The 22,021-nt window shown below is 44.9% G+C and overlaps 3 protein-coding genes across 4 annotated transcripts in view; 2 read left to right on the top strand and 1 right to left on the bottom strand.

Moving 5' to 3' along the window:
- The window catches only part of IL4R (interleukin 4 receptor), a 59,030-nt gene extending 54,308 nt beyond the window's left edge, over nt 1-4,722 (top strand). The window contains exons 9-10 of the mRNA XM_073555179.1: nt 1,619-1,665; nt 1,749-4,722. Coding sequence (XP_073411280.1) covers nt 1,619-1,665; nt 1,749-3,279 — 1,578 coding nt within the window. The 3' untranslated portion in view covers nt 3,280-4,722. The remainder of the gene's footprint in view (nt 1-1,618; nt 1,666-1,748) is intronic.
- A 552-nt stretch (nt 4,723-5,274) lies between these two features.
- On the bottom strand, nt 5,275-21,482 carry NSMCE1 (NSE1 homolog, SMC5-SMC6 complex component). Of its 2 annotated transcripts, none has more exons than XM_073555185.1 (8): nt 21,311-21,482; nt 19,896-20,008; nt 18,974-19,095; nt 18,411-18,488; nt 14,998-15,144; nt 14,157-14,273; nt 12,837-12,957; nt 5,275-5,491 (listed from the first exon to the last, which is right to left on the bottom strand). In XM_073555185.1, the coding sequence occupies exons 1-8, from the start codon at nt 21,457-21,459 to the stop codon at nt 5,373-5,375; spliced, it is 966 nt and encodes a 321-aa protein (XP_073411286.1). In that variant the 5' UTR covers nt 21,460-21,482; the 3' UTR covers nt 5,275-5,372. The 2 variants fall into 2 exon arrangements, with proteins under 2 accessions (XP_073411286.1, XP_073411287.1); XM_073555186.1 differs by having other exon boundaries at nt 21,286-21,480.
- IL21R (interleukin 21 receptor) overlaps nt 20,048-22,021 on the top strand; it is a 60,054-nt gene continuing 58,080 nt past the window's right edge. Inside the window, exon 1 of the mRNA XM_073555183.1 lies at nt 20,048-20,138. The gene's annotated coding sequence lies outside the window, so the exon portion shown is untranslated. The remainder of the gene's footprint in view (nt 20,139-22,021) is intronic.

The raw sequence follows: 22,021 nt of genomic DNA on the forward strand, positions 1-22,021 counted from the left end.
GCGCGTTCCCTGCAGGCTTTCTCAGGGGGGCTTGGTCTTGAGAAGTGAAAGTCTACATATAATATCATTGCTCTATATATATGGTATATATAATAAAACATGGATGAGACATACAGTGACATATCGGCATCCCTATAGGATTGAGCATAGCCTGCTCAACAAATTCACATTATCTAGAGAGTCTGTATATCTGGAGGACCCATTAATTCTGCACATTACATAAACTGTCCATTTCTTGTTAATGAGAATCGTAATGCTCTATTTCTCCTGTGGTGGCGCTGCAGGGAAAGTAAACACTTGCTACAGGATTCCGCCAGTTGATCGTTCAGAGATCCCAGGAGTAGTGGTCACAGGTGGATCACTAAAAGGCATTTCTCAGTATATAGTTATGTATAATTCAGATATTTCAATGGAAACTAGTCCACAGGGAGACCAGCAAATATATAGCGAAACCCAAAATACAAAATCAAATACATATCTGAATATAAAACAACGCTATCAGTCACATCAGCCTCCTTTCTTAACCCCTTTGCTGCCATTTTCCGTTATTGCATCTTCGTTTTTTCCTTCAACCCAGAGCAATAAACTTTTCTTTTTTACTGTCCGCATAGACATATGAGGGTTTTTTTTTTTTGCAGGACGAGTTGTACTTTTGAATGCCACCATTTATTTTACTACACAGTGTATTGAAACATGGGAAAAAAATTCCAACTGGGAAAAAATTGTGAAAAAAAAACAAACAATTCTGACAGCGTTTTTGGGAAATGATATTACGTTGTACATTTTGTGGTAAAAATGAGTTGTGTCGCCACTTTCTGAGAACTGTAAAGTTTTCACTTTTCGGTCGATAGACCTGTGTGATGGCTTATTATATGTAGGGCGATACACTTTTATTCATACTATTTTGAGATAGAGCTGATGTTTTGATCGCTTGTTACAGCGTTTTTTTGTGGTATTGCAACGACAAAAAAAAAAAAAAAAGTAATTTTGGTGCTGTTGAATTTTTTTTTGTTTATGAATTTTACCAATCAGGTTAAGTATTTTTATTTTTTGATAGATCACACTGTTCTGTATACAATACCACATGCATGTTTTTGTGGGGTGATTTGAACTTTTATTAAAATTTTTTATTTTTTTTTCTTACTTTTTACTGTACTTGTTAGCCCCCTTAAGGCACTTGTAGCTGCAATCCTCTGATCGCTTGTGCTATACACAGTAATTCTATATATAGTAAAAATCATGGTCGTAATCACAGGCACGGAGGTCTTCAATGGACCCCCTGTTGTCAAAGCAACCCGTGAACCAAGTTTGACAGCGGGATTTAACAGGTTGACAATCGTGGGCTGCAATTTATGTCATCTGTGATTGTTAGAAGCAGGTCCTGTTAACACACAGCTATTACATCCCCTGAGCGCGCCCCACACACCCGCTTCCGAATTGCCCCGTACATGTACAGCGGGCGTCAAGAAGAGGTTAAAGAAAGGAGGGTCTAGTGGACTTGTATCCAAATTCGACACCCCTTGATAGGATAACAATATAGGACTAACTTGCCGAGAAAATACTTTGTATTGTTCTTTGCATTCGTAAAGTAATTTTTTTTTTTTTAAATTTTTTTTAGCAAAATAATTTGGAACCAATTGGAAAGCCAAGTGCCGGAAAATCATGGTAAGTTTATTGCTTTACACCTGGAAATGTTATGTAATTAGTGGCTCCTGTCCATGTTCTTTACTTTTCTTTCTTCTCACCAGTCAACTCGTGAAGGCACACACGATGTCCACGAAAGAACCATTCACCAAGGAACATCTGATCAAAGACAATCCAAACCTCACAGGAAATAACATGAAAATAGTTATTTTTGAACCCGAGAAAGTGAATATTGAATGCTGCCTTCACCTCTTTCCTCGAGAAGATGACAACTTATATCAGAGGGACTCGCCTGAAGATAAGGAAGACGTTCCTCTGATGGTCACTGACTTTTCTATCGATAACATGTTTAGTGACATCCTATGTCACTCATCCCCGAAGGTGGACAACTCCTTTGGGAGCTTTGGGTGTTCAGTTCTCCGAGACAATTTCCAGAAAACTGAAAGACACCTGCAACTTTCCATAGTGTCCCAAGAATCTGGATATCAGAGTTATGATTCTGATGATTCTCCAGGGGATATAAAATCAGATATGCCAAGTTCCCTATACTTTGACCAAACTTCTCTCAGTCAATGTGATTTTTTGCCTTATGCTCCGGTATCCAACATCGAGGGTGGCTCTCAAGTAGTTAAAGATGACATTTTGGTCAATTCTGGCTACAACAGCTTTGCCAGTGCTCTAGCGGAGGTTGCATGCGATATTACGGTAGGAGACAACGTATCACTCTTCTCTATGGGTCCAACATTTTGCCAAACCTATTACCACCATTCCAAGCAGAATCCAAAAAGTATTCTATACTCCAACACAAGATCTTATCTTACTCAGTCATATGAGGATGATCTTCGACCAACTATGACTCCAACATCTGAATACAGCAATGGAGCTCGTACCACGTCTGTGTCTGAAGTGCCAGGATATCAAAGCTTTAACCAAGCCATTCAAGAAGGCGATACGCCTAAAAGTACCACCCGCCCTGCTTTTGACTCTAGGTATAAGCCATTTGAAAGCCTTACAAGGATCTCTACTTGTAGTTTGGACCATACTAGTGGCTCGTTTGACGTTGATAACCTTTACCAAGACTTGGCTCAAAATAATGGAGACCTTCTACAGACTGGAATGGTCGTTGGTGGGACAGATCCTTGGGACGAGACTCAACGTTCTGACTATCACTTAACGGAGCTAAACTTTTATAACAGGAAATATCTGTCCCATTCTGAGACTTCAGAAGATGAATACAAGGGTTCGGAAAACAAGACTTCAAGCATTCCATATTGCATGGACAAGACCTTAAATGAAAGTCTTGGCCAGGAAGCCGGTAAACCTTTAGCTTTGACCTTCGACATAAGGAACTTGGCAAAGATGCAAGGATGTAAGATGGCACTGGACATGGAATTTGCTGGGCTTCCTACCAATAATCCTTTTTCTCTGGATAAGGGGCCAAACTTTGAGAATCTCTTGGATATGAAAAGTCTTAATATCAACAAAGGTTTCCCAGTGAAATTCGAGAACATGTCCTATTTTGTCCCTCTGTATTATTTAAGAGGAAAAGGAAACAGCCAAAGTAATAGCCATTTGCTAGTACAGAAAAACATGGATAGAGAAGACAATTCTTATATGAAGATAGCACTGTGGTAGAAATAGAAGTATAAAAAATATAAATCTATTTCTGTTATTTACCAGAATTTCCCAAAGTATTTCATATGAGAACAGAATAGGGGATTTTAATTGTCAGAGCAGACGTAAGCTTTGCTTACAGGAGCTTAAAGGGGATATTCACTACGTTGTATTATTTTTAAAATAGGCCCACGGTGGTCATAAATTAAAAAAAAAATAATCATACTCCCTTACTAGATCTACGCCTCTTGTCTATACTGCTGCCATTGTCCCCAGATTTCCCTTTTTCTGCCAGGAAGAAGCAAGTGACCGCTGCACCAGAAGAAGGAGGAGTGTGGTTTTTTTCCTGATGGAATGTGACTGCTGCAGCCAATCAGTGGTTGCTGGCTGGCTGCAGAGGTCACAGCTAGTGATGAGCGAGTGTACTCGTTACTAGAGATTTCCCGAGCATGCTCCGGTGATCTCTGAGTATTTTGCCGTGCTCGGAGGTTTCGTTTCTGTTGCTGTAGCTGCATGATTTGCGGCTGCAAGACAGCCTGAGTACATGTGAGGAATGCCTGTTTGTTAGGTTATTCCCACATGTATTCAGGCTGTCTAGTAGCCGCAAGTCATGCAGCTGCGGTGACAGAAACTAAATCTCCGAGCACATCCAAATACTCGGAGATCACCTGAGCATGCTCAGGAAATCTCGAGTAATGAGTATACTCACACATCACTAGTCACAACTGGACGACGAAGCTAGGAGACCTGCAGTGGAATAGTGATGAGCAAGCATGACTGATGCCAATATTCCCTGCTCTACACTTATGTATATATTAGACCCGATTAGTGCATTTGCAAAAAAAGATAACGCAAAGTTTAATTTGTACAGTTTACTACAGAGATCTTATTCAGAGTCACTATTAAAACACTATTATGTATACAGCCCATGTCCTTACACAGACAGTATATATGTATACAGCTGCTGTATGTATCGCTAGCCCCCACTGTGCTTATAGTCTGCCATCTGGTTGTTCTTAAGTGTAGGAGCATCCTAATCGGCACGACTACATCTATATTCAAACGGGGCGGACAATGTAATGTAAAGGAGTAAGGTACACAATACTAGCAGATATGGAGAGAGGAGAGCATTGGAGGGGGGAGAACTGTTCCTATATACTCCTGTATTCGAGCCATCAGTGGCTGCAACTTCCAGGTAGAACAGCTCTGGAGCACAAATGGCTGCTCTACCAAGTGAAAATTCTGAGCAAAATGAGAAAAGAAAATCATTGACGAGCACCAAATGTAAAGTCAGTATTATTGCTGGCCATAAAATAATAGATCAAGTTAGTATTGATACGCAATATATTTCAAAGCCTGTAATTCACCACCATATTGGTATGTCATTTCACATGTTGCCTTTTCTGGTACATATGGAAACAAACTCATGTATCCTTCAGCAATAAAGTGAAACTATTGCCTGTCTGTAGTCTCCCCTCTATATACTAATTATAACTGATCATGGTAGTCTGTAGTGTGTAAAAGGGCTCTACGACTCCCATCTATTAGCAACAGACTGATTATTTCAAGGAATCAGAAAATGACCTAATAAGCACCAGTCTTGACTAATCAGGCGCCAATGTTTCAGGTGTCTCAAATATCCTGAAATAAAATAAAATGGAGAAAATACAGTAAAAACAATTGCAACACCAATTATCACCACTAGGTGGCAATACATGTTCACATTACCTGGCTGCTTCCTGCATGTGCAGCAGAGGGGACCGGTATAAAGTATTAGGAGTGAACCTCGTCCACCACGTTTTATGTTGAAAATCGGCCAAGTATGGTGTAAAAATAAAAAAGCAGCTTATCACCTAGGGATCGCCCAATGTTCCTCTCCTAAAGATTCACTATAGGTGTTCTCGCTTCCTCTTCCCAAAGGGGTACATTATGCGACACCGTGGTATATACAAGCAGCCATTTTTGTCAACTCTCAGACAATCCCTTTAAAACCGCGCATAATCTCGGGTCTTGTACTTATTTTAAAACTTTATTTAACTATGAAAAAAATATTTTTTTAGAACTTTAGATACAAAATATTTCAGACTTCTCTGCCAAGATCACATGAGGTTTTTCTATGACCGTCTTGATCTGGTGGCCGCTGCTACACTGTTCACGCTCTTCTTCGCTTTTGCTCTCGGCCCTGCCTGGGATGTGGAAGTTGAAGGAGATTGGGAATCGCTTTGTGACAATCCTGTGGAGTATAAAATAAAAAGTTTATTCTCCTTTATAGAACATAAATAACCATAAAAAAAAAGTCATTCCCTCCACAGGCAAGTGTATAAAACAACATTGTATACTCAAAAGTTAATAACTGGGGGTTTTCTCATCTCAAAATTGCAGGCATTGTGGAAACCAGAAACTTTGCAGTTTAACACTCGTTAAAAATGGAGGGATCTCTAAACCTGTAGTGTAGCAGCTCTTGCTTGCAACACCATGATTAACCCCTTCATGCAACAGCACATTTTCGTTTTTTTGGTGTTCCCGTTTTTTGCTCCCCTCCTTCCCAGAGCCATAAGATTTTTACTTTTCCGTCAATATGGCCATGTAAGGGCATGTTTTTTGCGGGATGAGTTGCACTTTTGAACGACACCATTGGTTTTACCATGTCGTGTACTAAAAAATTTCAAGTGCGGTGAAATTGCAAAAAAAAATTCCACAACATTTATTTTTTTTTAAGCATGTTCACCAAATGCTAAAACTGCCCAGCCATTATGATTCTCCAGGTCATTACGAGTTCATAGACACCAAACATGTCTGGGTTCTTTTTTTATTTAAGTAGTGAAAAAAATATCCAAAGTTTGTAAAAAAAAAAAAAAAAAAAAAAAAAGCCACACAAACAATTGTGCCCTTTTCCCAGACCCGTAGCGTCTCCATTTTGTGTGACCTCGGGTTGGGTGAGCGATTATTTTTTGAGGGCTGAGCTGACGTTTTTAATACCATTTTGGTTCAGATACGATCTTTTAATCGCCCGTTATTGCATTTTAATGCAATATTGCAACGACCAAAAATACATATTTCTAGCGTTTTTACTTTTTTTGCTACGTCGTTTACTGATCGGGTTAATTCTTTTCATACATTGATAGATCGGGCGATTCTGAACGTGGCAATACGGTGATACCAAATATGTGTATTTTTTTACATTGTTTTATTTTGAAAGGGGCGAAAAGGGGGGGGGGGGAAATCATTTTTAAAAACACTTTTTTTTTCTTTTTACTCGTTTCAAAAGTCTCCATGGGAGACTAGGAGCTGCGATAACCTGATCGGCTCAGCTACACACAGGCGATGATCAGATCGCCTGTGTGTAGTTACTTACCGGTAGCCGGTTTTTCCGGAACCCATGACAGCATACCTGAGAGAGGGATCCGCCCTGCCAGGACAGGAACCTACTGAGATATAAGGGGCGGCACTTCTCCCCCGCTTCAGTTGGTTAAAGAGCATTGAGAGGACTTCCCGGTTAGTTACATGTTAATCCAACACATCACACAAATGCACCCTACTAAACGTGCACACACATACGGTGAAAAGGAGGGGGGGGGACAAACGGGTGCTGTCATGGGTTCTGGAAAAACCGGCTACCGGTAAGTAACCATGGTGATTTTCCCTTCACCCATGACAGCACACCTGAGAGATTTTTGGAGACTTCGAAACACCTTAGGGAGGGACCACCGCTTGCAGCACCCTTCTTCCAAAGGTTAAGTCAGCAGAGGAGGATAGGTTTAATCTATAGTGTTTAAAGAAGGTTGAAGGTGAGGCCTAGGTAGCGGCCTTACAAATTTTTTCAATCGATAACTCTGCCTTTTCAGTCCAGGAGGTCGCCACGGCTCTGGTGGAATGAGCCTTGATGCCGTCAGGAATCGGAACACCACTAGCTGAGTAGGCTACACTAATGGCCTCCCTAATCCATCTGGCAAAAGTCCCTTTTGAAACCCCATAGCTTTTCCTGGCTCAGTGAAAGGCCACGAACAGGGACTGGGACCTCCTCCACTGGCTAGTGACAGTTATGTATTCTAGCAGGGCTCTCTTAACGTCCAATCTATGGAATTTTTCCTCCCCTGAATTCTTTGGATTATCGCAGAAGGATGGGAAGATAATCTCCTGACCTCGATGGAAATCTGATGCTACCTTAGGCAGATAAGCAGGGTCTGTTCTTAATATCACCCTGTCCTGAAAAACTTGTGTATAGGGTGGATTTACCGAGAGAGCCTGCAAGTCGCTTACTCTACGGGCCGATGTAAGGGCCACTAAAATGATTGTTTTTAGGGTCAGATATTTTATGGGTAGCTGATGTAAAGGCTCGTATGGTTCTTTTGTAAGGGCCTCTAGTACAAGGTTTAAATCCCACGGGGCTATTCTAGGTATTGGAATAGGCCTAGACCTATGGCAGGATTTGATAAATCGGGATACCCATCTATTTGCTGCCAAGTTGCAGTTATAGAGCCCTCCTAGTGCAGATACCTGAACTTTAAGAGTGTTTACCGCTAACCCCAGCTGCAACCCTGATTGTAAAAACTCCAAGATGGCACTAATCGGGGGTTCTTGTTCTAACGGCTTACCTAGGAACTGCAGGAATTTATTCCATGTTCTGCCGTAGATATTGGTTGTCACCTGAGCTAGTAGGTTCGGGATTTCTGGCAGAACCCATGGATCGGAGAGGGACATCATTCGTAGCACAGGGAACCAGGGCCTTTTTTGGCCAAAATGGAGCTATTAAAATCACCCTGGCTTAATCATTCCTGATCTTCTTGACAACTGTTGGGATCAGGGCCATGGGGGGGAGTCTACGCATAGGCTAGCCTGAAGTCCCATGGAATCTGTAATGAGTCTACTGCCCATGGTTTTTCCCTTAGGTTTAGTGAGCAAAACCTCTCTGTTTGCCTGTAGTACTTGTTGGCAAAGAGGTCCATCACCGGTTTCCCCCAAAGTTGTGTTATTTTTTGAACAACGGACCGATTTAGTGCCCATTCTCCTTGCCTCAGAGTATTGCGGCTCAGGAAATCGGACTCTATGTTTTCTGCCCCTTTTATGTGCAAGGCTGCTAAGGAGTGTAGGTGTTGCTCCGCTCTGCCAAGAATGTCGCCCGCTGCCTTCATTACGGAGTGTGATCTTGTCCCCCCCCCCCCCCTTGGTGGTTGATGTACACTACCGTTACTTTCCGACATGATGCGGACATCGCGACCCCTGAGTAGGGGAATGAAGTGGCTCAGGGCTTTGTTCACTGCCCACAGTTCTCTCAGGTTGGAGGATGCCCCATTTCTTGAGGCCTCCAGGAACCCTGGGCTACATGACCCCTTAGGTATGCCCCTCCAAGGAGCTTGCGTCTGTCAGTATTACGTCGGACGTCTGTCTGTCCAAAGGCATTCCCGAAGCCAGGTTTGTATTGTTCAGCCACCAGTTGAGAGAGGCTCTGGTCTCTAAGGAGAGCTTCAGTCTTCCTTCTAAACGCCCTTTCAGCGATCTTTGTGCTGATAGTATCTCTCCCTGGAGCTGTCGGGTGTGAAATTGAGCCCACCTGACCGCCGGAATACAGGCCGTCAGGGTACCTAGTAGAGACATCGCGTTTCTCAAGGTCATATAAGGTTGGTCTCGGGCAGCCAAAGTCATGTTCTGTACCTTCTCTATTTTGGTATCCGGAAGCAAGCAAACTTGCTGTTCTGAATCCAGGATAAACCCAAGGAAGGTCTGTTTTCTTAGGGGCTGTAGTTTTGATTTTTTGAAATTTATTATCCACCCTAATTCCTGTAAGGTGTCGGTCACCCGGCTCAACTGTGCCGTACAGTGGGCCTCTGAGCTGCCCACTATAAGGAAATCGTCCAAGTAGGGTATTATGACCGTATCGTGAATTCAGAGGAAGGCTGACACCTCCGCTATGACCTTGGTAAAAACCCTCGGGGCTATGGATATGCCAAATGGAAAAGCTCTGAATTGGAAATGTCTGAGTGTGCCCTGGATATAGAGGGCCACTCAAGTATTTTTGGTAACCTGGACGGATAGGGATGTGATAATATGCATACTTTAAATTGACTACGGCCATAAAACAATCTTGATGTAGCAGCTTCATGGCTGTAGCCACCGATTCCATCTTGAAGGTCTGATTCTTTATCCACCGATTGGGACCTCTGAGGTTTATGATTGATCTGGGTTTTTTTTTATCAGAAAAAGGGGGGAATACAACCCCCTTCCTTCCTGTGTGTTTGGGACTTCGGAAAGGAACTGCTTGTCTATCAGGCTCAGGATCTCTGATTCCAAGGCCAACTGTTCTTTGATCGCCTTGCTGATAGGGGTAATGACAAACACGGCTTTTGGCTGGCGAACAAAGGGGATTCTCAGGCCTTCTCTTAAGATGCCTAGGATCCAGGTATTGGAAGACATCTTTCCCCAGGCCTGGGAAGAGAGTGCCAATCTCCCCCCTACCGGAATGCTGGCGTCATTGTGGAGATTTCTTTGAAGTGGAGGTGCCTCCACCAAACATAAATCCCGACTCCTTTTTCCGTCTTGAATCTTCCCCTCCGAAAGGGCTGTCTTCTCTGATCTGTCGGGAACCTGGGTAAGCCCTTCTTCCTATCGCTCGCCTTTTCCAGGATATCATCTAAGTTCTTCCCGCATAAAAACCGACCATCACAGGGGAGAGAGCACAGTTTAGCTTTAGACTGCAGGTCACCAGGACAGCCTAAGCCACAATGCGCGTCTGGCGGCGTTTGATAATCCTGCCGCCCTAGCTGTCAACCTCAGAGTCCGCTGAGGTGTCTGCCAGAAAAGCTGCTGCCCCATGCAGAAGATACAAATCTGCCAATATCTTTTCTCTTGGGACTTTTGACGCTAGCCTCTCCTCTAACTGCTGCAGCCAAATCATTAGGGAACGTGCCGTGCAGGTGCCCGCTATTGCTGGCTTTAGTCCTCCCGCTGTTGCTTCCCATGCATGCCTTAAATAGGAATCTGCTTTTTTGTCTAGCGGGTCCCTAAGAACCCCTGAGTCTTCCAGAGGCAGGGCCGATTTTTTGGAAGACCTGGACACCGCTGCGACAATCTTTGGGACTTTGTCCCATATTTCCGCATCTTTGTGCTCAAAGGGGTATCGTCTTTTAGAGGCGGAGGGAAGGGCCCCTGATCTCTCGGGTTTTCTCCATTCTCTCTCAATAAGCTCTTGGATCTTTTCATTCACTGGAAAGGTCCGTTTTTTCCTCTCTTGAAGTCCCCCAAACATGACATCCTCTAAGGATTTTGCCGCTTTCTCTTCCTGTAGGCCCATTGTTGTTCTAATGGCCTTTAGGAGAGCCTCCGTGTCTTCTACAGGAAAACATGGCATACCCCCCGTGTCACTGTCTGAGGAGTCTGAGGAGGATGGCTGTTCGGTCTGAGATGAGGCCGAACAGGAGTTTGAGGGAGAACTAGGTGGATTCTACCTTTCCTCCCTTTCTTCAACAAGGTCTTAATAGAACCCTCCATTTCTGACCTAAGGGTCGATATCAGGTTAGCTCCGAAACTAGGCGCTTCTTCTGCCATGGTTCGCTGAATGCAACTGGCACAGAGATCTTTCTGCCAGTCTCTTGCTAGGGGAGTTTTACATATGGCACAGTCCCCATTATTCTTCTTACTTCCCACTTTTTTAGGCTTTTCCTACGGGGTGAAACATACAACAGGGAACCCCTATTAACATACTGCTAGCATTCACGAAGATCACTCACCACCCGTAATCAAGGGTACCGCACTTGGAGGCTTCATCGGAGCCCGTGACCTGTGCTCTTTGGACCGACTGCTGCTTGAATGGCTTCCATGTTTGCGGCCGGAGGGTTGTGAGGGAGGCAGAGACAATGATCGCTCCTGTTCTGACTCCATCTTGCACCGCCTGCCATGCCGCTGTTCCTCGTTTAAATGCTGCGCCTCCGTCCTGGTGGGTTTCTCCTCCCCTCCAACCTGCGACCGCAGGCCAACCGCTTCAGAAAGCCGGCGTCGCACCCGGCGCCATGACACCGTCGCCTTTTGCTGACGTTAGCCGGCGCACCCATGATCCTCTGCGCCGCTGACGTCAGCGGCCGGAAGACGCCCGCGGCTCTCCCCTGCTAGTTGCCTCGGGGATCGAGATCACGGGCGCGCACGAGTGGAGGGCGGCGCAGTGGAGCCTCCCAGAGCCACCGGGATCCCACCTGCGCCCACACGAACCCAGAGCCCAAGAGGTCACCAGGGAGACTGTGCCTCCAGCACCCGACGGCCGGCGCTACAGGTGAGACCCCTGTTCTTCCCGCGCCGGGACGGGCCTGGGCTATTTTTTTTTTCCCCCTTTCTTCTTTTTTCCTTTTTCGCCATGATAGGCACCGCTGACAGTGGGATTCCCTCCAGGACAGGAACCCATCTGAAGCGGGGGAGAGGTGCCGCCCCTTATATCTCAGTAAGTTCCTGTCCTAGCAGGGCGGATCCCTCTCTCAGGTGTGCTGTCATGGGTGAAGGGAAAATGCTCACTTGCTATGAGTGCCGACCACTGGGCGGCGCTCATAGCAATCCGAAAATAACCACAGGGGTCTGCTGCAGATCTCTCGTTGTCATGCCAACCCATTGGCGACCAGCGGTCATGTGACATGGGCACCGATGGGCGGGATTACTGATGCACTTCCGGCGCAATCACAATAAATGCCGCGGTCAGAGATTGACAGCAGTATTTAACAGCCGCGGGTGGATCGCAATTCCACCCGCAGCTGTCAGGTGCACATGTCAGCTGTTCAAGACAGCTGACATGTGCCAGGAAAGATGTGGGCTCAACACCAGAGCCCACATCAAAGGGAGAGACACGGACATGCGCAGTACATGTACGACGCATGTCGTGAAGGGGTTAAGAAACGGACATGCGCAGTACATGTACGACGCATGTCGTGAAGGGGTTAAGAACCATACAGTGCTTGAAACTCATTTGACCACCATGATTAAAAGCCCATACAATGCTTGAAACGTGTTGGTGATGATTATATTCTACCAATTTCATTGGCAAATTAATCAGTTCTAAATAAGAGTGATTTTATTAGTCTGGATCGAATTGGACAAGTTTATCCCTTTCTCTCCTAGTGAAGGAACGCGCTTTATAACATGCACATTGCCTTATAGGACGTAGGGACAGGGGGTGTTGTAATTAAACAAGCTTTTTAATTTCAGCTATTAAAGCTTTGAAAAAGAACACAGTGTTAGTGTTTGAATCGCGTTGCTCTTACATCAACATGGAAATGTTGCAATCCTTTTAATTTTGGGAAAATAAATCCTTTCTTGCATTCAAGATGCTGCATTCCACCTTTCTTTTTCTGCTTTTGAGTTCACACAATTACTGCCATTATTTTTCTGTAGTTGTGAACATTAAACGCAATGTTACACAAGCAGATGATCGACAATCGTCCTTACAAGCCGATGTGCTGTTGGCAATAATCAAACTTTTTTTTTTTTTTTTCTTTTTTTTTTAAGGACGACCGATCACATCAACAATTATTAGCCCACGCTCCCCCAGTACCGTTTTCTCACGGCTCTAGGGTGCCGAGCAACAATACAAATCGTAGACTTACTGGGAATTTCCTGCGACCAATCTCCATCGCACTGAGGACACCGTGGCTGGTCATGTCCTTTGAAATACTTTCCTACACATGTCAAATGAATCTTGATGCCGCAGTTATCACAGAGCTGACCCTGGAAAAAACGCGGAAACAGCCTAAGGTCATCGATTAAAAACGAGATTGATCGTTAGGTCGCACAAGGCTAGATGGCGACATGTCACATCTAATTACTCCCTACGGAAAGGTATCTAAAAGGGTTGGATTTTCTATCTCTGCCCGCAAGTCACAGATGACATACATGCCAAAGTCTTTAAAAGGGAATCTGGTAGCAGGTAGTTGCTATGTAATCTGAGAGCAGCATCATGTAGGGCCAGAGAGCCCGATTCCAGCAATGTTTCACATGCTCAGCAGCTTGCTGTAGTTTCAATACAATCAGTGTTTTACCGGCAGGAGATTACCACTGCAGGACTAGGTGTCTTATGCTTGACTGTCCAGTTAATCTATATAGCCATGCCCCCATCACTGATTGGCAGCTTCCTGTGTACACTGTATATTGTCAGCAAGCTGCCAATCAGTGGTGGGGCTCGGGTATACAGAGCTCAGCATTCATAGCACTGCTACATATGCAGAGAAAACTGCACCAAGAAGCACAGTAAGTGACATCGCTGGAATCAGGGTCTCTGCCTCTACATCATGCTGCTCACAGATTCCATAACAAATCATGCTGATAAATTCCCATTGCATGCAAGTCGCTAGCATGCACTTTTTTTTTTTACAGCATAACTGAAGCTCTAAAATGTGTGTGCGACGGTAAGCCGCTGACAAGATGAAGAAACGTATCTGATCACATACGTGACTTGTCTGAGAATGGATGTCACGCTCTTCAGACTTATACATTTTAGAATCTATTTCTGACTCTGTACCGTTAAAGGTTTTCCAGGACTATTTTTTTTCATTAGGGTCCTAAAAACTAACAGGCGATAGTTGCCAACTACCCGCCTGTTCGGCCCAGCACCGCCTCAGAGCGGCCACTGACTGCTCCTGCCAGCAATTCAGCTGCTCCGCATCAACAGAGCAGCTCTTCCTCTTCCAGGTTGCTCTGTCGACGTCATGCTGATCGACAGCCGGCTCCCCGCAGATAGTGACCGCCCTGTGGCAGCAGAGATCGTCGCCGGGCACAACAGGCACGTAGTTAGCAACTACGTTAGTTCTTACGCTCATAGTAAAAAGAATTGGAATAGTCCTGTATAATACCTAATCTACAACAGCTCATGTCGCCCTAGTTCCTATTTTGTACAGGAGTAAGGCAGTGCATGAATACTGAGCGCTTACCTGAATGGCGACATTGTGGCAGATATTGCACATCTTGACAATGTCCTGGTACGTGCTCTGAATATAATGCTCCATTTCCATGATGCAACGGGTGTGGAGACTGTACTCCCCATCTTTCTAGGGGTCAAAAAATTAATCAAAATGAGCACTAAGCTTCATTTTACACACATGTACCTTTTTCACTAACGTCACTGGATATGACTAGTGATGAGCGCATGTGCTTGGATAAGGCGTTATCCGAACATGCTATGGTGCCAACCGATAATATGTCCCAGTCCTCGCGGCTATTCAACTACCGCAACACATGCATGGATGCCTGTTTATTAGACAATCCCTGCATGTGTTGCGGCTGTCGAAAAGCCCTGAGACATGCAGCTGCGGGGACTCAAACATATTTTTCGAGCAAGCCGAAGACACTCTGTTAGCACCTGAGCATGGGAATAACGCCTTATGCCAGTACGGTCTCTCATCACTAGATATGACATATGTTATCAGATAGAAGTTATAAAACAAAGAAAGAAAATGTCTTTGATTTGAACCCTCCATCCATATTGGACATTCACACTTAATATATAACACTCCAAATAAGTGAGTTAAGCACACTAAGCAGGATCACGTAGTCTAAAGAGTAAGATCTAAAAAATAAAACTTCTAACGTGCTTTGATCTGTGAATTTTCAGATCCTAGGACCCTCCTGGATATCTGAAAAAAAGGCAGAAGTGTTCAGCTGAGAACTTCTGTCTTTTCAGTTGCGCAATCGCTATATGTCTCGGGACCAGGACCCCAACCGATCAGCATTAATTAATGGTGTGGGATTGGTATCTAGGAGCGAGCGACTTACTTCAATCAGCCACTTCTCCTGCACAAAATTCTGAAGTAGCTGTTCGACTTCTTTTTTCTTCATTTTCTTACTTTGTAGTTGGTCAGCGAGGTTTAAAATGTTTGTGGAAGATGCAAAGCCATTGTCTGAGTCTATTATCAGATCCATCTGTGGAAAAAGGACAGAAAGACAGAATTACCTTTGAAGACTTTCTGAGTGTTTGAGGACAGCAAGATGGTGGACCACTACAAACATGTCTTCTCATTAGCGGAATGTGACAGGCGGAAATCAGGAGCCCTCCCTAGAATCACAGAGTTGGAAGGGACCTCCTGGGCCATCTGGTTCAACCCCCTGCTCAAAGCAGGATTCGCTAAATCATCCCAGTCAGATGTCTGTCCAGCCTCTGTTTTAAGACTTCCATTGAAGGAGAACTCACCACTTCTCGTGGCAGCTTGTTCCACTCACTGATCACTCTGTCAAAAAGTTTTTTCTAATATCTAATCTGTGTCTCCTCCCATTCAGTTTCATCCCATTGCTTCTAGTCTTTCCTTGTGCAAATGAGAATAAAGTTGATCCTTCTACAATGTGACAGCCCTTTATATATTTGTTGACAGCTATTAAGTCTCCTCTCAGTCTTCTCTTTTGCAAGCTAAACATTCCCAAATCCTGCAAGCTTTCCTCATAAGACAGGGTTTGCAGACCGGTCACCATTCTGGTCGCTCTTTTCTGAACTTGCTCCAGTTTGTTGATGTCTAAAATGTGGTGCCCAAAACTGGACAGAATATTCCAGATGAGGTCTGACCAAAGAGGAGTAGAGGGAAATAATGACTTCACGTGATCTAGACTGTATGCTTCTGTTAATACATCCTAAAATTGCATTTGCCTTTTTTGCTGCTGCATCACACTGTTGACTCATATTCAGTCTGTGATCTATTAGTATACCCAAGTCTTTTTCACATGTGCTGTTGCTTAGCCCTATTCCTCCCATTCTGTATATGCTTTTTTCATTTTTATTGCCCAGATGTAGTACTTTGCATTTTTCCCTGTTAAAAACCATTCTGTTAGTTGCTGCCCACTTCTCCAGTTTATTTATATCTTTTTGAATCCTCTCTCTCTCTTCTCTAGTATTAGCTATCCCTCCTAGCTTTGTGTCATCAGCAAATTTAATCAGTTTACCCTCAATTCCTTCATCTAAATCGTTGATAAAGATGTTGAACAATACAGGGCCCAGGACAGAGCCCTGTGGTACCCCACTTGAGACATTCTTCCAACTGGATGTGCAGCCATTTACGACCACTCTTTGGGTCCGATCACTAAGCCAGTTATGAATCCACCTAACAGTTGCCTTGTCCATTCCATACTTAGTCATTTTTTCAATAAGGATTGTATGAGATACTTTGTCAAATGCTTTGCTGAAGTCAAGATATACTATATCTACAGCATTTCCTTGATCCACCCAATCAGTGATTCCATCATAGAAGGAAATTAAGTTAGTCTGACATGACTTATTAGTTACAAACCCATGCTGACTCTGTTTAATCACTTCATTCTTATCCAGGTTTTGACATACATGTTGTTTAATAATTTGTTCAAAGATCTTTCCTGGTATAGAAGTCAGACTCACCGGCCTATAGTTGCCTGGGTCCACCTTCTTCCCCTTTTTGAAGATAGGAACAACATTTGCTCTTCTCCAGTCTCCTGGGACTTCTCCTGTTCTCCAAGAATTTTCAAAGATTATGGAGAGGGGTTCAAAAATTTCTTCTGCTATCTCCTTCAGTACTCTGGGGTGTAATTCATCTGGACCTGGAGACTTGAATTAATTTAGGTTAGCTAAGTGTTTCCTCACTATCTTTCTGTTTATAGATATCCTGGATTCTTCTATTCCCTTAATAGGACAGTGAAGAACAGTTGATGTTACATTTCCTTTCTGAGAGAAAACAGATGCAAAATAGGAATTTAAAAGTTCGGCCTTCTCAACATCCTGTCTTACCATTTCATCATTTTCATCCTGTAAAAATCCTATAGCATCTTTGACTTTTCTTTTACTTTTGACATATCCCCAAAATCCTTTATTATTGCTTTTGACATCTCTTGCAAGCCTCAATTCATTGTCAGCTTTAGATAATCTGATTTGTGCAATGCATGTTCTGCAGACAGCATTATATTCTTCTTTAGATATGCCTCCCTCTTTCCATTTTATAAACATTTTTTTCTTCCTTTTTAGCATGTGCTTAAGTTCTGTGTTCATCCATCCTGGCTTCCTTAAATGCTTCCTATTCTTCCCTCTTTTCGGAATTGTTAACAGTTGTGCTTTGAGAATTTCATTTTTCAAGATTTCCCCTCCTTCCTGGACATTTTTGTCTTTAAGGATATCCAGCCATTGGATCCCTCCAATTATCTTTCTGAATCCCTTAAAATCTGCCTTTCTGAAATCTAACCTTGACGTCTGAGTCTTCACAGGTCTTCCTCCTCTAGTTATCCAAAATTCTAAGATAGCATGGTCGCTACCTCCTAGGGTCCCAGCCACTTTTACCTCCTCAACCATTTCCTCCCTGTTTATAAGGATTAGATCTAAGGTAGCAGTTCCCCTTGTTTTCTCCCCTACCTTTTGAAAGATAAAGTTGTCAGCAAGAGAGTATAAGAATTTCCTTGACCTGTTAGTTTTGCCTGAGAGAGATTCCCAACAAATGTCTGGATAGTTGAAATCTCCCATGACAACTATGTCATATTTTTTGGAGAACTTGGCCATTTGATGCATAAAGAGTTCATCCATATCTTCAGCTTGCACAGGCGGCCTGTAGTAAATGCCTACAATGGTGTCCTTTCCACTGTTCTGTCCTTGTATTCTTACCCAAACAGTTTCCACAGAACTCCCAGTCTCTGAAGCTTCAATCTCTGTGCAGATATACGCGTTTCTAACATACAATGCGACACCTCCTCCTCGTTTATCAAGTCTGCTTCTTGCAAATAAGTTGTATCCTTCTAGTCTTGTATTCCAATCATGTGTATTGTCCCACCAAGTTTCAGTGATTCCAATGACATATTTCTTTTCCTGTGTTAGTAGTTCCAATTCTCCTTGTTTGTTGCCCATGCTTTGAGCATTAGTATAGAAACATTTTAGTTTGTGATTGGTTTCTCTTTCTCCAATATTTTTATTAATTAGATTCTTTTGTCTTTGTTCTTCCTTTCTACTTCTAATAGCAGAGTTCTCAATAGCAATTGTCAGGTGTATGGCTTTTTCTGGTCTTTTGCTTCCCTTCCCATGTTGTTCCCTGCCCCATCCAGATTAAGAGAGCAGCGGCACCAAGAGATGCCGCTGCGGCCATATAAATACAGTACGCGCTCCTACAGGTGCCTCAATGGGATGATCCTACTTTTGCCAAGAGCGCCAAGAAAAACGCTAATTATCGACTAACAATGAAAACAGGTCTTACCGCCTTCCTAAATAATTCCAATTCGTTTTCTGCATAATCCATGGCCATTTTAGTAACTTCATTTTCTGCAACGTTAACCTAGTAAGAAACAGAAAAAATTAGTCAAGAGTCCATTTCAAAACCAGGACTCTGGCTATAAAAACAAAGAAAAGTTTAGCCAAAATGGCACAAAAATGTCCAGTGTATTTATGAGGCTGCACCAGGCCCGGCCGGTGACTGACAGGCTGATCCATATACATGTAGAATCGTCTCAATTACCCCTGTAAAGGGCAGTGAAAGTCGTACAACTGGTAACATAGCGCAAATTACGCCAGCCAGCGCAACACTGTGCAAAGTGTACCGTTCACAGTGTTAGATAACGGTAGGAGACTCGGGTCAAGTGTTGCTTGTCTAGACTACTTTTTTCATATCTTACAAGGGTCAGTCCTGATAATAGACCTTTGTGAGGCAGGTATGCATCATGGGGCTCATGAGACAAGCACTGGGGGTCACAACATGTACCTATCAGCAGAAACGGACGTCTACACGGCACAGGGTAAGGAAAGAGGATAAACTCACTGTACCAGAGCGAAGTATCGCTTCCCGTCATTTTCATCTGTTCCCTTCCTAATAAGCATGAACAGCGGCTGCAAATGTTTGTTGATGACACCCACAAAATCATCCAGCTTGTCGTGCATGTAGTGAACTGAAAAGGAAGATATGATGTGAGGATTTTTAGAAAGAAAAAATAAAATATGTATCATTTACACACACTGCCTATCACCATTCACAATTTGTGCTATACCAAAATTGTATTTATTTGTACAACACAATAGTTTTGGGTTTTTTTTTAGATCCGGTGAGCCAATAATGAGAAATCTGGCATAGAAGCCGTATGCAAATCAGAATGGAGGTGCAGAGGATGCTTCTTCTAACTGCAGTCACACCCACAGTGCACCTACAGTCTGATTTACATATGGCTTCAACACTTGATATCTTATCACTGGCAAATAATAATAATCTCTTTATTTATATAGCGCCAACATATTTTGCAGTGCTTTAGTTTTTACACACAATATCATCACTGTCCCCGTTGGGGATCACAATCTACATTCTCTATCTTTGGAATGTGGGAGGAAACCGGAGAACCCGGAGGAAAGCCACACAAACACGAGAACATACAAACGCCATGCAAATGTTGTCCTTAGTGGGATTTGAACCCAGGACTCCAGCGTTGCAAGGCTGCAGTGCTATCCACTGAGCCACCATACAGTGCTAACCACTGAGCCACCATACAGTGCTAACCACTGAGCCACCGTGCCCCCATGGATCTCTACCACATAGCGCCTACACAACTGCTTCTGCACATAAAAAAGGCCCAGGTTCTCTTTAAAGAAAAGCCTGACAGACCCCTCTCGATTGAAGTCCATCAGGTGATAGATCCAACGAGAGACACAAACGGCATATTAGCAATGAAATAATAATAAAATATAATAGTGGACGAACCTTTGTGCACTTCGCAGCAGTGTCTATGGAGAGTCCGCACTGCAGCAGCTTCCACGATACCATGGGACATAAGCACCTGAAGAAACCGCTGGTGGCTCTCACTCATGGCCATTCTTCTCCGACACATAAAGAAAGAAATGCGATAGACAATAAACACAGTGCGGAGCAGAGGCCAAGAATCTAATGTGGAGATAGTCACCCAACATTCACAGTCCCAGCACGGGACGTGACGGCCAGGCGCTGGTAAGTCTCCCGTGGTTCCGAGTCTCCCCCCCCACGGCCCAGAGACGCCCGGTCTCCGCCCCCGGCCCCAGAGACGCCCGGTCTCCGCCCCCCCCCCCCCCCGTGGCCCCAGAGACGCCCGGTCTCTCCGCCCCCCCCCCCCGTGGCCCCAGACACGCCCGGTCTCTCCGCCCCCCCCCGTGGCCCCAGACACGCCCGGTCTCTCCGCCCCCCCCCCCCGTGGCCCCAGACACGCCCTGTCTCCCCCCCCGAGACGCCCGGTCTCCGCCCCCCACCCCCGTGGCCCCAGAGACGCCCGGTCTCCCCCCCCCTTGCCCGAGAGACGCCCGTTCTCCGCCCCCTCGATGCCCGGTCTCTCCCCCCCCTCGTGGCCCCAGGGACGCCCGGTCTCCGCCCCCCCGTGGCCCCAGAGACACCCGGTCTCCTCCCCCCCCGTGGCCCCAGAGACGCTCGGTCTCTGCCCCCCCGTGGCCCCAGAGACGCCCGGTCTCCGCCCCCCCCGTGGCCCCAGGGACGCCCGGTCTCCGCCCCCCCCGTGGCCCCAGAGACGCCCGGTCTCCTCCCCCCCCGTGGCCCCAGAGACGCTCGGTCTCCGCCCCCCCCGTGGCCCCAGAGACGCCCGGTCTCCGCCCCCCCCCCGTGGCCCCAGAGACGCCCGGTCTCCGCCCCCCCGTGGCCCCAGAGACGCCCGGTCTCCCCCCCCCCCCCCCCGAGACGCCCGGTCTCCACCCCTTCCCCCCCGTGGCCCCAGAGACGCCCGGTCTCCCCCCGAGATGCCGTGCAGAAAAACTGCGCAGTGTGAACGTTCCCCAACAAGTGACACTTAGGGTCTTTCGAGGGACAGGACTTTCTGTCCTTAGGCCAGGCAGGGCATGGGTGAGTACGAGGGGATGGCACAGCCCGGGTGGAACTTTATTTCACTGATCGTCTGCGAGTAAAAATAATTCAAAATTAATCAAATAAAAAAGATGAAATGTAAAAATAAATAAATGCCGTGCGGCCGCCATTTATATCCGATTTTATTGGATTCTTTCCAATTATTTACAACTTTTTTTAATAAATACCGCTGTATAATGTATATGTATCCTGCCCATGTGTAAACCTACAATAACAAGGCCCCCGCCACCATCACACACCCGTCACTCACACAGCCCCGCGCCGTCTGCACCTACCGGGATTTCGCGGGAAAGCAGCCAGGAAACAAGAACCAGCGTCTACCTTTCTGCGCCGGCGCGCTCTGCTGACAGGCAAGGTTCGTTGTGCTGATGCGCATGCGTGAGGATGATACCACTGAGACGCATGCGTGAAGGTGATAGCACATTAAGGCGCATGCGGCGGATGAATCCCACTAAAGCGCATGCGTGAAGAAGATAACGCTAAAGGCGCATGCCTCAAATAAGAAGGCAGGAAGCGTTATAGTGACCGCCCACCAGAGGGCGGCATTACCTGCATTTCATGTTTTTGCACTTTGCTTCTGTTTTTGTTGTTTTTAGACTTTTTGTGAAATAATTTTTGCTCTCAGCGTCTGTTTTCTGTAAATCTTCGGAATCAGACTGTACACAGAGGAGCGAGCGCGTCAGCGATGGCTGAAACCCCATGTGCGTCGTAAAGGGAAAAAAAACAAAAATATTGGGATTAGCAGCCCATAGCAAAAATGTCAATTTGTTAATTTTTATTTTATTTATTTTTTTCATTTAATTTTGTATTGGAAAAAAAGTGTTGTTAATTTCAGAATTTTTTTAAAAAAATTGTAACACTTTTTTTTTCAGTCCCTTTAAAGGACTTGAACCTGCAATCGCCTATAAAGCCATCAGCCGGGCTTCATATGAGTGAGACGATAGCCGTGAGAGGAGCCATTAGTAGCCCTCGACTGCCGTAATAAA

This window comes from Dendrobates tinctorius, unplaced genomic scaffold (genome assembly GCF_039654945.1).
Source record: "Dendrobates tinctorius isolate UK_male_01 unplaced genomic scaffold, ASM3965494v1 ptg000222l, whole genome shotgun sequence".
Lineage (NCBI taxonomy): Eukaryota > Metazoa > Chordata > Amphibia > Anura > Dendrobatidae > Dendrobates > Dendrobates tinctorius.

What these genes read in the sequence shown, in the direction of transcription:
- NSMCE1 (XM_073555185.1), bottom strand. Translation starts at nt 21,459, where the DNA reads ATGTGCTATCACCTTCACGCATGCGTCTCAGTGGTATCATCCTCACGC. An exon ending in TGCTTTCCCGCGAAATCCCG is followed by an intron (nt 20,009 to 21,310) that starts GTAGGTGCAGAC and finishes GTGTCGGAGAAG; the next exon opens with AATGGCCATGAGTGAGAGCC. An exon ending in GCCACAATGTCGCCATTCAG is followed by an intron (nt 12,958 to 14,156) that starts GTAAGCGCTCAG and finishes CGTTTTTTCCAG; the next exon opens with GGTCAGCTCTGTGATAACTG.